The sequence below is a fragment of the Erythranthe guttata genome, chromosome 9 (assembly GCF_056151865.1).
Source record: "Erythranthe guttata isolate IM_541 chromosome 9, IM_541, whole genome shotgun sequence".
Lineage (NCBI taxonomy): Eukaryota > Viridiplantae > Streptophyta > Magnoliopsida > Lamiales > Phrymaceae > Erythranthe > Erythranthe guttata.
This window is the reverse complement of record NC_142541.1, coordinates 704,840-720,906: the sequence shown is the minus strand read 5'-3', so window position 1 is coordinate 720,906 and position 16,067 is coordinate 704,840. Positions and strand designations below refer to the sequence as shown.

The 16,067-nt window shown below is 37.1% G+C and overlaps 4 protein-coding genes and 1 pseudogene across 4 annotated transcripts; 4 read left to right on the top strand and 1 right to left on the bottom strand.

Moving 5' to 3' along the window:
- The first annotated feature begins 531 nt into the window (after positions 1-531).
- Positions 532-1,071, top strand: LOC148767815 (cytochrome P450 71A8 pseudogene; annotated as a pseudogene).
- LOC105972732 (zinc finger protein ZAT5-like) lies at positions 1,031-1,974 on the top strand. Its single transcript, XM_012997712.2, has one exon. It carries the CDS (start codon positions 1,106-1,108, stop codon positions 1,958-1,960), a length of 855 nt encoding a protein of 284 aa, XP_012853166.2. The 5' UTR covers positions 1,031-1,105; the 3' UTR covers positions 1,961-1,974.
- A 1,549-nt stretch (positions 1,975-3,523) lies between these two features.
- Positions 3,524-4,081, top strand: LOC105972728 (cytochrome P450 71A2). Its single transcript, XM_012997708.2, has one exon. The coding sequence runs from the start codon at positions 3,524-3,526 to the stop codon at positions 4,079-4,081; it is 558 nt and encodes a 185-aa protein (XP_012853162.2).
- A 2,620-nt stretch (positions 4,082-6,701) lies between these two features.
- Positions 6,702-9,269, top strand: LOC105974922 (norfluorocurarine oxidase). Its single transcript, XM_088823409.1, has 2 exons — positions 6,702-7,644; positions 8,527-9,269. Exons 1-2 carry the CDS (start codon positions 6,712-6,714, stop codon positions 9,139-9,141), a joined length of 1,548 nt encoding a protein of 515 aa, XP_088679535.1. The 5' UTR covers positions 6,702-6,711; the 3' UTR covers positions 9,142-9,269.
- Positions 9,270-11,098: 1,829 nt separating this feature from the next.
- On the bottom strand, positions 11,099-14,150 carry LOC105975044 (Rhodanese/Cell cycle control phosphatase superfamily protein). Its single transcript, XM_013000210.2, has 10 exons — positions 13,810-14,150; positions 13,582-13,680; positions 12,894-13,001; positions 12,682-12,778; positions 12,502-12,541; positions 12,315-12,389; positions 12,056-12,143; positions 11,642-11,709; positions 11,447-11,519; positions 11,099-11,358 (listed from the first exon to the last, which is right to left on the bottom strand). The coding sequence occupies exons 1-10, from the start codon at positions 13,945-13,947 to the stop codon at positions 11,287-11,289; spliced, it is 858 nt and encodes a 285-aa protein (XP_012855664.2). The 5' UTR covers positions 13,948-14,150; the 3' UTR covers positions 11,099-11,286.
- Positions 14,151-16,067: the final 1,917 nt, after the last annotated feature.

The following is a 16,067-nucleotide window of genomic DNA, read 5'->3' as shown; positions in this document are numbered from 1 at the left end:
AAGATAGAGATAGTGTGTAAGGAGAGAGAGAGAGTAGAGAGAGAGAAAGATGCTAGCAAAATTGTATTCATCTCTTATTCATTTCAATACAAAATACAAGTATTTATAGGCATGAGAATGCCTTAGTCACCATTACACATGTCATTACTTGGTAACTTCTATTGTCTAATTGTGACACATATTTAGGATACTTGTCATGCTATAAATTAAATGCTAAAGTCCATAATATTATAACACAAACATTATACTGGAAAATTAAAACGAGACGTGCAACGCACGTCCACCTTTCTAGTCATTAAAAACACATCAAAAGCTCCAATTAAAAGGTACAATTAAGTGTATAAATATACACTTAACAACGATCTTCTGAGCAACACACGCGTGAAGTCTTTTAGCCCCGTTAGAGATGAAGAGATACGATTCCTCGTCGATAAGATTCGTAGCCGGTGCGACTCGTCCGTGAACCTGACGGATACGTTCGTCTCGTTCACGAACGACTTAATTTGCCGCACGGCTTTCGGGACGAAGCGCATGAGCGAAACGGAGCACGGGAAGAAGTTCTTGGAGGCGATGGATGCAGCTGTGGGGTTGGTGTTGAAGATTACGGTGGGCGACTTTGTGCCGTGGCTTGGCTGGATTAATCGGCTTAACGGCTTCAACGCTGAGCTGGATAGGTGTGCTACTAGAAAGGATGACGTCATGGATGCTGTCATTGAAGAGCATTTGAAGGTGGGGCCCACCGGGAGTGGAGATAATTTTGTGGATATTTTGCTTGGAATATACAAGGGGAATACTCCGGGTGTATCCATTGACCTCATTTCTGTCAAAGCCCTAATTTTGGTAAGAGGGTTTATTGCTAAAATACTTGGGCAAATTACCAAAACCCCCCTGAGGTAAGCCTAAATAACGAAAATCCCCCCACGTTCTCGTAATTACGAAAACCCCCCTTGACTAACGGTTGACCGAATTTTTTAACAGAAAATGTGAAATGTCTATTATATCCTTCTGTTAGCTATGTGAAAATAAAAGAAAAAAGCTGAAAATGTGATTCTCTCCGGCTACGTCGTCTAGTGTAATATCCACCAGCACTGAAGAAGACGAGGACATGACCAACTGTCTGATACTCCTTGCTCAGGGCGGCGGCGGCGGCGGCACCGAGGGAAAGTTCAGCAGCCGGAGATTCCCGGAAATGGCGGCGGCGGCGGCGGAAGGGAAAGTTGGCATCTACGTCTACGAGTGCAAGACTTGCAGCAGAACATTCCCTTCGTTTCAAGCGTTGGGTGGCCACCGCGCAAGCCACAAGAAACCCAAACCCCCCGCCGCCGCCGCAGACGTTGATCGGAAAAAGCCACCTCCGGCGGCGGCGCCGCCGATTGATCAAACAGCGGAATATACTCCGGCACCAACTTCAACGCAATTTCCGAAAACTCACGAGTGCTCGATATGCGGGTCGGAGTTTGCGTCGGGTCAAGCATTGGGCGGCCATATGAGAAGACACAGGTCTGCTGCAACTAACACCAATACGACGTCGTCGTCTGATATTATTGATGCCGGAGAAAAGACCAGAAACATGCTGGAGTTGGATCTCAACCTGCCGGCGCCGCCGGAAGATGATTACCGGGAAATGAAGTTCCACCGGTTCACACCCAACAAGCAGCCGCGTCTTGTTTTCTCCGCGGCGGCGCTGGTGTTGTTTCAAAAAAATTGTTCCCGGAAGTTTGAGGAATCGTGTAAATCGATCCACGTGGGATGTAACTATATGGTAATCGCAGATTTGGTCCTTTTGCGAATGATTCGATTTCTAAAATGCTTACAATTACCCCCTAAGGGTAATTTCGTGTACAAGGGCAAAATTGGTATTATCGGAGGAATATTCTTGAGAATCAAAAAGATTCTATCGAGTTTAACACCGTTAGAGCGATTTGTAAGATATCTGCATACCTCAGGGGGGTTTTTGTAATTACGAGAACGTGGGGGGGATTTTCGTTATTGAAGCTTACCTCAGGGGGTTTTGGTAATTTGCCCAAAATACTTCTCAGGTTATTGATATTTGCATAAAGGCCCCTTATAATGTGTTTTATTAATTTAGGGCTAAATGTCTTTTTATTTTTAGTTTTACACAAAACTCCATTGATAGATAATATAAACATTTATATGTATTTTGTTAATTAAATAAATTAAATTACCCCTAACCCTTTAAAGCACCCAATAAAGGGACGAAATTTGAGTAAAATTGGGGTTGGGGTATTAATTGTACTTCAGTTAAAGAAGGGACTGACAGGGTCAAAAATTAGAATAAAGGGTAAATTATACCCACACCTCTGAGGTATGCTTAAATAACTTTAAGGTCCTTATGGTATTGATAATTACACTCACCCCCGTGAAACGTAGTTAGAAACTCTAATAGGTTAATGCATTGGATACATTATTCCGATAGGGTTCTAATAGACTATTACTTTTAGCTAGTGGTGTAGATAACATAGAGTTATGGGGATTTATGGGGTGACATGGCTCCCCCAATATTTCTTAAATTACCCATAACTCTTTGTTGTCTCCACCACTTACTGAAACCAATAGTTCGTTAGAACTCTATCGTAATAACGTATCCAATGTATTATCCCATTAGAGTTTATAGCTACGTTTCAAGGGGGTGAGTGTAATTATCGATACCACATGGACCTTAAAGTTATTTAAGCATACCTCGGAGTGGGTGTAATTTACCCTAGTATAAAACTAGGTTCTGAGGGTATTTTCGTCCTCATTGGCTTTAAGGTCAAAATGATTTTTATTTGGAAGTATTCGCAAGAAAGTCGGTTCTTATGGTTCTATAGACAATTGCCCCTTTTTTTACCACACAACCCACTAAATAGTGACTATCGAGTAGGCTAAGATTGCTAATAAAATATCATAGGGTATTTTTTAACAAGGGTAAATAGCACTTAACCTCCCTATGGTTATAAGTTTTTGCAAATGATCTTCATGTGCTCGTAATATCAGCACATAATCCCCTTATGGTTTATGGGATAGTTTTCGTTAATTTTTCTGTCAAACTTTACCGCGTGTGTCAAACTTCAAGGGGGTCATCTGCAAAAAAAATATACTTTGATGTTTGATACTCACGGTTAAGTTTAATTTGACGGGAAAACTAAGAGAAGCTACCTCATGAACCACGAGGGATTATGTGCTGATATTACAAGTATAAGGGGGTAATCTGCACAAGTTTGTAACCACAGGGGGGTTAAGTGTTATTTACTTTTAAAAATTGTAACATAGGGGTCCCGGTTTTGCTAATAAAATAACCTGGGAATTTTTTAACAATTAGAGAAAACACAAGGTGTGGAATGCAATAAACCTTGTTTTGGTAAGTACTGAGCATAGTTTTCAATGGATACCATAAATCCATTCTGGTTTTTTTTTTTTTTTTTTTTTTTTTTTGTTTTTTTTTTTTTGAACAAATAAAACAGGATGTTTTTGGGCCTGGTACCGACTACCGAAACATCTGCAACTGACGCTTGTCTGGATAATGACCAATCTCATAAAGCACCCGACGGTGATGAAGAAACTGCAAGACGAAATAAGACACATCATGCAAGAAAAACAGCACATAACCGACGAAGACATACGAAAGATGCAATATCTCAAAGCCGTAATAAAGGAAACGTTCCGCTACCACCCTACGATTGCCACGTTCCTCCACAAATCAAGGGAATACGTAAACCTAATAGGGTGTTACGATATTCCACCAAAGACGATGGTCATGATCAACACGTGGGCCATCGGTTGGGACCCGTCTTATTGGGACGAGCCCGAGAGGTACATGCCCGAAAGATTCTTGAACTCTACTGTTGATATCAAGGGTTTTGATTTTCAGTTGCTCCCGTTTGGTGCCGGAAGAAGAATATGCCCTGGAATTGGATTTGCGGAAACTTCGATCGAGCACACCATTGCGAACCTCGTGCACAAGTTTGATTGGGCATTGCCGGATGGAATGAAAGGAGAAGACTTGGATGTGACCGAAAAACATGGACTTTCACTTAGAAAGAAACTTCCTCTTATCGTTGTTCCAACTTCCAAGTGTTAGTTTCAGTGCATGATCTATAAAGGGAGTTAGATGCTACACCTGATTTGAACCGTATGTTTAATTAAATAACTACTCATTAAACACACACGTACACATGGATGTGTGTGTGATTATATATGCGTAGATCTATGGTTCAAATCTATCTAGTGTAATAATCAGGTGCAACATCTACCCATGATCTAGTCAATATTGTAGAAATCAATAAAAGCATATTAAAGAGGATTTCCGCCAATTTCGGAATTTTAACTTTCAAAAAGTTGCAAAAATCAGTTGGTTATGTACTGCACCCGATGGATTTCACTAGGCTATACCCTACCATACACGTATATAAATTTCGGTACATATATATTTTACATGTACCCGCGTATATATACATGTTAGATGGCAAATTTTTCAAAAACTCGTTGAGAGAAACATTAAGAAAATTATCTCAAATAAAAAGGCTTAATTCCACTTTGCACCCTTGAAATATACCATTTTGGCACTTTGCACCCTCGAAAAATAATAATAGCACTTTGCACCCTCAAAACACAATAAATCATTCACAATGCACCCTCAATTGAATAATAAAGGCAATTTTATTTTTCATTGGTGTTTTTCTTTTTGGGGAACAAAATAAAAAAAAATTGTTGTTTTCTTGAACCTCAAACCTAATTTCGAGCGGACAAAGTGCGAAAAAATAAAATTTACACCGGATTATTTAAAAAAAACTACATTATCTTACAAAAGAAAAATAAAAAAAAATAATCTTTTATCACTAAATTATTCGATTGTTGATCTTTTATGTCACTGTTTGTAAAATATTAGGTGAAAATATTTGGAAGAAAAAATAATTTTCAGATAACTTGATAACGTAATAGCTGAATGATTTTTTTTCGTAAAATATTTTATTTTGATAAAACAATATAATTTTTAAATATGTTGATGGAATGTATTTTTATTTTTGAACTTTATAGTTTCAAAATGATTGATGAATAAAAAAAATATTTGACATTTGGCATCCTAAAAAAATATCACTACAAATATTAAATTTATATTTTTTAGCTTTAAAAAATCATTTGGGGTGCATTATGCATGATTTATTGTATTTCGAGGGTGCAAAGTGCCAAAATGGTATATTTCAAGGGTGCAAAGTGGAATTAAGCCCAAATAAAAATATAAATATATAGAGACTTTAATCACAATAAAAAGTAGGGTAAATAGCACTTAACCTCCTCTGGTTACAAACTTTTGCAAATGATCCTCTTGTCCTCGTAATATCAGCACATAGCACCCTTGTGGTTTGTGGGGTAGCTTTCGGTTAGTTTTTCCGTCAACTTTAACCGCGTGTGTCAAACTTCTAAGGGCTCATCTGCAAAAATGAAAGGGAAAATGAAAGCAAATGGGGTTATCTGCAAAAAAATTACTTTGACGTTTGATACTGGCGGTTAAATTTGATAGAAAAACTACCGGAAGCTACCCATCAACTACGAGGGGGTTATGTGATGATATTAAAAGCATAAGGGGGTCATCTGCAAAAGCTTGTAACCACAGGGGTTATGTGATATTTACCCTAAAAAGTAATGTATAATTCTTACTTCAAATTATGCCATCTACTAGAGTTCCATCTAATTTTCCCTGATAAGATTTAGATTAGGGCAAATTGCACATCACCACCTTGTAAAATTCTAATATTTGCAATATACCCCCTTAATTTTTTTAAAAGTGAATGTCTCCCTTCAAAATCTTATTCATGTTGCACATTGTCCCCATAGCAAAACTCTGATGGATTATTCATTGCAATTCAGTATTTTTGTTGTACATTGCCCTTTTAAATGTTGTTTTTGTTGCACGTTACCCCTTAAAAACACTATTTGTTTGGCTATTGCCCCCTTTAAAATGTTAGTTTTGTTGCACAATGCCCTCAAAAAATTGGCTTATGGGGCAAAGTGCAACCAAGATAATATTCTGAAGAGGAAATATCTATTTTTTGATTTTTTAGCGGGGAAAGTGCGAAATAAGAAACTTAGAGCTGGGGTGAAGTGCAATTCGTCCTTTAGATAAATGTTGTTTAAGGTATATATTTTCACGGGGCCTAGTTAACGCCTCTTAAGTCTTAACCTACGACAATTTGCGTCTGGTTATTTATATTGTGGCCAACTTGGATCTTAATCGACTTGGATAATTAGTTTTTATAAAAATGCATGGCTAATTTACGCTATCGTTCGTTTTGTACTTATACACAGGGGCGAGTCTAGCCCATAGACAGAGTGGACTCAAGCCTCCCCACAATTAATACAAATTCTTAGCCCTAATTTCTTTCCATCCTAAAAAAGGTCTAAAAGCTTTTTTCGGGGAGCGCTACACCCGAAACCCCGAATATATATAACCATGTAGTAAATTCCTAGAGTAGCACGGCTTGTACATAATTAATCATAAGCCCATCCTATATATAGTCATCTCGTGTAGAACTAGGTGCAAGGACCATATTTACAAAAATAGGGAGTAAATGAAGCTGACGTGTCGAATTTTGATTCGTTCAAAAGTTCTAAATAAGGTATTAGTGATTTAGTCAACTCTTATACATTTCTTCAGATGTTACTATTTAAGCTGTCTAGTTATAACATGTAAAAATACAAGTTAAAAAAAAAATGGATGAGTTTCAATTGTTTACACTACTAATTGTACCAATTCTTACAATCTTATCATTTTGTGCATGGTGGTGGATTACGTCATCATCTATAAACAAGAACTCGCCACCATCGCCGCCGGCTCTCCCGATCATCGGAAACCTCCACCAGCTCGGTAAACTCCACCACCGCTCCCTCTACCGGCTATCCAAGAAACACGGCCCGCTCATGCTCCTCCACTTGGGCTCGAAGCCGACGATCGTAGTTTCGTCGGCAGATGTAGCCAAACAGATCCTTAAAACTCATGACCTTTCATTTTCAAACAAGCCTGCCCTAATCTCCACGAAGAAAATATTCTACGACTCGAAGGACCTGATAAACTTACCCTACGGTGACGAATGGAGGAAGCTGAGAAGCATCCTCCTCCACGAGCTTCTCAACACGACGAGCGTGCGGTCGTACAGATCGATCACGGAGGAAGAAATGGACCTCATGGTGGGAAAGATTACGAAAGAGCACTGCTCGGGCGGCCGGCCGCCGTTGAACTTGACGGACATGTTTCTGTCGCTGTCGAACGACTTGATTTCCCGGGCCGCTTTCGGGAAGAAGCACATGAGCGAAACGGAGAGCGGGGAGAAGTTCTTTAAGACGATGGTCGAGATCGTGGGGCTGCTTTACAGTTTCACGGTGGGGGAATTAATTCCGTGGCTCGGTTGGATTAATTCTTTGAACGGCTACAATGCCGCACTAGACAATGGCGTTAGGGTACGGGATGAAGTCATGGATGCGATTATCGACGAGCATCTGAACAAAGTCCCGACGGCCGCGCAGTCGGAGACGAATAGTTCGACTGCGTCGTCTCGACATAGTTTTGTGGATAATATGTTGAGTATATACAAGGGGAATAGTCCTGGTGTCTCCATTGACCTCGTTTCTGTCAAAGCTCTAACGTTGGTAAGAAGATCGATGTATATTCAGTTTTTGGAATTTCGATATTTGCATTCGGTACCCTTGTGTTATTAATATTTGCAAAACTCGTCGTATAATGCACTTTTCTCTGGCACACAAACCCCTGAAATGAGGATTTATTGCATTTACCACCCATGTGTTTTCTCTGATCACTAAAAAACATTATGTGTTATTTTATTAGCAAAAACCCCTTCGAATCATTTTTTTCAGCAATCTCCCCCTAACTCACTATTTAGGGGTTTGTTTGCTAAAATGGATTATAAGATGGATTTTTGCTAATATTTATGACAACAATTCGATATGGCACAGGAGTACTAAATGCAATAAACTCTCAGAAATGGTATTTTTTTTAAGAGGATAGTTTGACGGGAGTTACATATTTCATCTAGTTATTTACACTGTGTAAATTTCAACCATATATAGATCTGATTAAATAACCACACATGCACATGGGTGTGTATGTGTAGAGCTATGGTTGAAATCCACACAGTGTAAATAACCAACCAAGTGTAGGATCTATAAGATGCCCGGTGAAATAATACACATGTATGTGTTATATTATGTTTAGATTAATAGTACATAATTACCCGGTATATTTCATCATGTGTAGCGTCTACAAAAATCCCATGGGGAGTTAGACGTTATACCAGGGTTATTTACAATGGGTGGATTTGAACAGTAGATACGCATAATCACGCACACACTCATATAAATAACCAAGTGTAACATCTATCTCCCTGTATAAACTCTCCAATAATCTACTTTTTTAATCATTTTTTACATATTTTGAGAAGCTTATATATATGTAAGTTTACTCTTCACATGGATCATAATTCATCATCATTTTTTTTTCCAAATTAAAAACAGGATGTTTTCACAGCCGCTACGGAAACTTCAACGACTGCGTTGGTATGGATAATGACGGAGCTTATAAAGCACCCCAAAGTTATGAAGAAACTGCAAGACGAAGTAAGACACATTACGAAAGGCAAACCGCGCATAACCGACGAGGACATACAAAAGATGCCCTATCTTAAAGCTGTAATAAACGAAACTTTTCGCTGCCACCCTCCGGTCTCTATATACGTTCGCTCCGCCAGGGAACGCGTAAACCTAATGGGATACGAAATTCAACCGGATACAATGGTCCTGATTAATGCGTGGGCTATCGGGCGGGACCCGTCTTATTGGGACGAGCCCGAAAAGTACATGCCCGAAAGATTCTTGAATTCCTCTGTGGATTTCAAGGGCTTCGATTTTCAGTTTACCCCGTTTGGAGCTGGACGAAGAATATGTCCTGGAATTGGATTTGCGGAAGCTTCGATTAAGTACACGATAGCAAATCTCGTGCATAAGTTCGATTGGGCGTTGCCCGATGGAGCGAAAGGAGAAGAAATTGATGTGAGTGAAAAACCTGGAATTACTATTGGGAAGAAATATCCTCTTATTGTTGTTCCAACTCTTAGTTTGAGTGATGCATAACTTTTATAATAGAACTAATATTAACTGTGATAAAAAAGTTGTATTTGTTAAGTTCTTTGAATAAGTTTGTGATAAGTGCTTCTATTTGAGTATTTGAAATAAAAACAGCTGCATTATGTTATAATTAAGTCCATCTCAAGAAATCTAATATTTTTTTTTTGTTTTAACCACCTCCCTTGTGTAAATACAAAGAAACCCCTTCTTTTTAACAAATTACATCATGCCCCTGAAGTTTGCAAATTTCTTACATCTAACTCCCTACAAAAGGGTGTTAATATAAGAATACAAATTGCAAGGGATTGGATGTAATTATAGAAAACTTAGGGGGTTTTTTGTAAACAGACCTTACCTCAGGGGACGATTGTAATTTAAGGCCATTTTGTGTATAGGTCATGATTTTCTACATTTTACTTTTAGATTTTGCTATATATGTCATTTGGTCTAAAACTAAAAATAAGTATCGCGAAAAACACAATTCGAGATCCGTAATATGCGCTCTAACTAAACTATAGGCATATGACATACGCATGCACAAATTTCGAATCGAATTCTCTATTAAATGAACATGCCAACTTCTACCTATAAATATCTTGTAAACCCACATACAATTTTTATAGCTAACTTGAATTTCGAAGATTTTTCGTCAAAATCGAGCTCTAGTGCCTTAACAACTCTTCGCAGAGCAATTACGAATTACTTATAATTTTACAAACAAAAAAGATTGTTTTGTAATTCAAATTGATCTCTCAATTTTTTTTTCTTGCTCTTTGCTTCTTGAAAGAGCCCTCCCGCCATTTTCACTTGCCTTCAGCTTGGGAAAAAACTTGTCAAAAAGAATTAAAGGAAAACTGGAACCCATTTTTAACTTTAAAAAAAAAATCCGAAAAAAAAATCATTTCCGATCTATTACATTCGATTTCCTATACATTCCCTTAGGATTATGTCATTTATAGTGCCACTTTTTTTGTAAAGGGTACTAATAGAGTAATAGGTAGGGACAAATATTAAAGTTTATATTATTACAGTGGACACTATAGTTGTAATTGAACTTACACGTTATATATTGCAAGTGGCTAGCACTATATGCATGAAATTTTAGACGAATATGTGACATTACATAGTTGTAATTGAAACTTATTTATATGCATACAATAATTACTTATCAAGGTTCTATGCTCGTGAAACTGCGATTTTGTCCTTGAACTTAAGATTATTTATAACCCAACTACATTGAGTTTATGTTTATTTGTAAGAGGGTATTTATGTCATTTCATAAGCAAAATCGAAGAAATACTCACACACGAGTGAATTACACGATCTGCTCATAGGGGTTTTATTGACTTTAACTGAAGAACACAGGGGGCAAACACTAATTTCTTTAACACGGGGACATTTTTAACAATTAGATCTATTATTCTGGTGTGGCAATTGCAAAAAAACTCTTAATCTTATATTGGTTAATTTTATTTCAAAAACGTAGCCGTAGTAAATTATTGTACTGCGGTTCTCTATAGTTCTTTATAACATCAAGACAAGACAAGGGAAATTAGATGGTACCCCTGATTATTTATATTTATTCTGATGAGTCGTCAAAGAGATGAATGTGTTGTTTATACATGAAATAGATGCATATATCATTATGTCATCAAATGTTTTTACAATGCCAACAACATTAAGGTTCCCGTAATGTGTTGTTTATACATGAAATAGATGCATATATCATTATGTCATCAAATGTTTTTACAATGCCAACAACATTAAGGTTCGTATTTGATATATTTCAAATTCATATTGTTATTTTCAATAAAAGAGAAAAAAAAGTTTGTTTATTAAATAAGATATTTGTTAAAAATGTGTACCAATAACAATATATTAAAAAAAAAAAAACCAAAACGATAATGTTAAACTCCGCTTAGGGCCCCCAAATTCTCAGGACCGGCTCTGTCGAAGACCATCGAAAGAAAATGTAATTCACACATCCAACATTTATTTTAGAATTTTTTACAACATATAAAACGATCGACGATTGTAACATCCGTTGTTGTAAACAAAATTTGAACTCTTTTCAATACCCTAATCAAAAGCTTAACTACTAATCAGTCTTCTTCACTGAAAGACAAAACGCATGTGAATGTACGTATATTGTCAGTGAGATATGTAACGCCCAATTTGCTGTGCCCCGATATACAATGCATCCGCAGCAAGAAAAAGTCCGATCTGCAATGAAAAAGTTTTCGGGTTGCTAAAAATTTTAAAACTGATAATTTTTTCTTTCAAAAAAGGCCAAATTTTTAAGTACAATTACCAAACGAGCGGAGAAAACTAATCGGTAAGCCCAGCCCTCCTTGGCAGCCGCAGCTCTCTGTTGATCGGTCCAACTAAACATAAACATAGGACACTTGTCAAGATATGATTGGTCAAGATAAGATTGTACAATCTTATGAGAGCTTAAAATCAAACAATTAAGACCTATTATTTAATTAACTGTGACTAATCTTACCCGATGAATTCGGAAAGCCCGCCAATTCCTGCAAGCTTAAAGGGCTGTGAACCTTCCCTTTCAAGGTCCTGCACAGTAAACAAATCGTACATTGTAAGGAATCAGAACAAAAATTTTAAGGGCCAATTACGGCCACCCCTGAGGTATGGTCAAATTACAAAAAAAAAACACTCTTGTTTGAGTAATTACGACCAACCCCCTCAACTATGTATTGTCTTACGAAAAAACCCCTCCTTCAGTAGGTAAATTTAACACCGGGATGGGTGGACGGGTAAGACAATACATGATTGAGGAGAGCGGTGGATGTAATTACCCAAACAAGATGGGGTCTTTTTTGTAATTTGACCATACATCAGAGGTGGTCGTAATTTGCACTAAAAATAAAATAAAATAAAGATTAAGAAGAAGAAGCACCTCTTCTTCAGCAGCTTCCAAACCACTTTGTACCCAGAAAAGGTTTTTATAACCAGCATTGTACAGTATCTCACAAGCTGCAAGGGATCTGTCTGATTATAGAATGACTCAGCGCCAAAAATCGGAAAAAAATAAAAATAATAATACCGTAAAAGAAGTTTCTTGAATATTTGCAGATTATAGTATTATGATTGTCGTTTTAGTCAAATGGACGTATGTATTCACCGCTTTAACTCTGTCAAACGGAAGTAAATCTCACCTCAAGCCCTTCTGGCATGCAACAATAAGATCTGTGTCTTTCGGAAACTTCTCCTCGACTTTTGATAAGAATTGTCTGTTTAGAAAAAGAAAAAATAGATAAATATAAGACAATATTTAAATGTGACCGAAGTCGAGTTTATAAGTATATATACTAATAGAAAAAATAAGGGCAAATGGTATCATACCTGTAGTAGGATAATGTCGGGATGCCACTCCACCATCCTCCTAAAATAAAATTAGACTGCCATCAATTAGTCCTAACGTCGGATAAACATACAAGTACCCGTAATTAAATAAAAGGGTTTTATTTTTTGACTTAATAAAAAATAAAAAATAATAAAATAATATAAAAAAAATTCGAGTACCCATAATAAATCCGGTAACCTTCCTCGAAAGAGTGCCAGCATCCAAATTTTCATCAACGTCAAATACTGGAATCCACGTAGAACCTTTGACCCATGCCTTCACAACAAGAATTGAAAAAAAACGAGCTAAATGAAAATCAAATATAGTAATATTACAATGTCGCGAAAAACATAAAAAATAATTTAATGCATAATTAGAGTAATATGTTCACCTTTTTACGCTCCGTAGAGGGACGAACATCGAGTAAGGTTTTATTCGAGAGTTGAATGGCATATCCAGCTTCTCGTGGAGTTAGAACTTTGACTTTTCCATCTCTGACCTACGTTAGAAGATTTAAATTTCCATAAGTAATTAATTGCACGCCTTCTTAAAGAACATCCCGAATAATAAGCAGAATCCCACAATGTAATGCAACGGAATGTAACATGCTACTAAAGGAAGCTCTTGTCCAGAATAGTACAGTTTTCTTGAATTTACGTAACGAATCTAAACTACCCCAAACGAAAGAAAAGTTGCATCATGATTTCTAAACTCCAACTTCAATCAAGATTCACACTAGTTGATTCATTCAACAATGCAATTAATGTTTATTTTTATTTTTTTAGTAATGACGGAACTCGCAGCCAACCATATATGCAGGTGCACTGGGTTAACCTTAACCTACAGTCTCGAGTTTGCAAATCATACGACAGACGTAAACCGCACTAGGCTAACCCTAACGTTGTGTGACAAACTCCACCTGACGACCGTTGGCAAGGGGATTCGAACCGTTAGATCGTCCCGTGCGGGACAACAATGCAATAAATTACTCAGGGATAAATTCTTCGATATCGGAAATTTCATATTCAATGATCATTTAGCATATCAAATTGTAGGAAAAGGGGAAAAAGAGGAATTACTAGAGCCTCCCATCTCTTTCTAGCAGCAGCCATATCTTTAGCTTGCTTCACCTCGTACTCTTCTTCAACTACTTGCTGCATTCTTGTCCCACTCCTGCACTAATTAACACCACATCCCAAACAACAACGCAAAAAATAAAATCAAAATCAAAAACCCATCTCAAATATACATATAATTTTATTAAAAAAAAAAAAAAAAAAAAAAAAAGGAAGAATTTTTATGTTTACATTGCGGCGAATTTTCAATACAGATGGGCCTGTAGCAATCGGCATGAGAGATGAGCCCGGGAGATAATTCCATCTTCTTTGTCTTTGAGCGAGATTTAGGGTATTGATTTGAGAAAATTGAATTCCCAGAGTTTCCATTTGGGTGTGAAATGAGTGCAAAATCCACACTCTTTGAGCCGTTGATCTTTTCCTTCCACTTTGCTGATTGTGATGAATTGAACCGTTGATTTTTCTACTTCGTATTTATAGCAATTGTTGCTGTTCTTTCTGGATATGGTTTATCCATATATATGATACCTGCAACTCGGTACTCTGGAATCGGAAGGGGACAATGAAGATTTATTGGAAATTACTTTAATACCCTTTAAGAATTGGACAAATTGACAAGTGTCCCTTAGTTAAATCTAGGGCAAATTGCACTTCGCCCCTCTAAAAATTTCAAAATTTGCACTTTCCCCCCTAAACATTCAACAAAGAGATTTCCCCTGCAAAATATGTTTATGTTGCACTTTGCCCAAAGTCAAACTACCGGTGTATTTTTACCGGAATTGACAGAGCTCCATCCATTCGAAGGGTATTGCCGTCATTTCGCCCTTCCCACCAAATCCAAACCTATCATTCTCTTTTACACAACAACCGTCAAACCTCCACTCTCGTTTCACCAAACATTTTCAGAACACAGAATTAGGGATTTTAGTCCGAGAATCTTTCATTGTTTCTTCGATTAGAAAGCTATCCCGGTGTCCCATAAGCGTTCGAAAATCATGAAAGAAGGAACACAACATAGGACATACGTAATGTATGGTTTCAATCGAATAATTTGTAATTATAGGAGAGAAGAACCCTAATTTTTCAATCCTAATGTGTATCGCGGGATATATGAATGGGGATTTGGGTTGAGTATGACAAAATTACATATATAACCTAAAATGACGGCAATCCCCTTTAAGTGGACAGAGTTTTGTCAGATCCAGTAAAAAAAAATTGGACAAAATGCACTTCACCCCCTATAAATTTTCGGTTTTCGGACTTTCCACCCTAAAAATTAAAAAATGGATAACCCCCCTTCAAAATATTATTTTGGTTACGCTTTGCCCGAAAAGCCAATTTTTGTTGGGCATTGTGCAACAAAAATAACATTTTAAAGGGGCAACGTGCAGAAAAATAATGTTTTTAAGGGGCAAGGTACAACAAAAATAACATTTAAAGGGGCAACGTGCAACAAAAACATTCAATTCCAGTGAATAATCCATCAAAATTTTGCTACAGGGGTCATGTGCAACAAGAATAACATTTTGAAGGGAGACATTCACATTTCCATTAAGGAGGTAAAGTGCAAAAATTATAAATTTATAGGGGATGATATGCAATTTGCCCAAAAAAATATGACGGAAGTTTGACTTTGGGGCAAAGTGCAACATAAATATAATTTGCAACAGGGGATGACTCTTTTTTAAATTTCTAGGGGGGAAAGTACGATTTTTTAAAATTTCTAAGGGGCGAAGTGCATTTGAGGCTTGAACACGATTGGTTTTTATGAAAATTCCCACGTGTCTTTTATTCAGTGGCAAGATCAATTGCTCCAGCTAGTTGATAGTAAACACTCCCATTGAACGTGTGCTTTGGTATTAATTCAACCATAAATACCAAGATTTTGGAAGTATCGTGGGGCAAAGTGACTGGAAAAAAATTTGGAAGGAGCATAGTCTCATGTTTCAATTTGTAGGGGGCGAAAGTGTGAAAATAGAATTTTTTTAGGGGTGAAGTGCATTTTGTCCTAATATTTATGGTTAAATACACTTTGCCCTCCTGTACAATGGAAAAAAAGCCACATTAACCCCCTTATGGTATCGAAAATAAATTAAAAAAATCAAAATTTATTGCAACAGAAAAACAAATTAGTGATTTGATGGTAGAAAAGTAAATGCATAGTAACTTTTAAGAGTTATTGCCGTTTGGCGCTGGAAGAAGGGGCTGCCCTGGAATTAATTTTTCGATGCCGCTTGTCGAGCTGGCGCTTGCGAATCTTCTGTTTTGCTTTGATTGGAAGCTTCCGGAAGGGATGTCGACGGTTGGGAAGAAGCAGTTGGGATTACAATGCATAAGAAGATTCCTCTTTTGTTAGTAGCTTCATCCATGGATTAGTAGCAAAGTTTGTTTTGAACTTTTTTTTTATATTTGGGCCTTGTTTTGTTTGTAAAATTAACTACGATTAATCAAAGGGCAAATTCTACTTAACCCCTTTCGACTCTAACTTA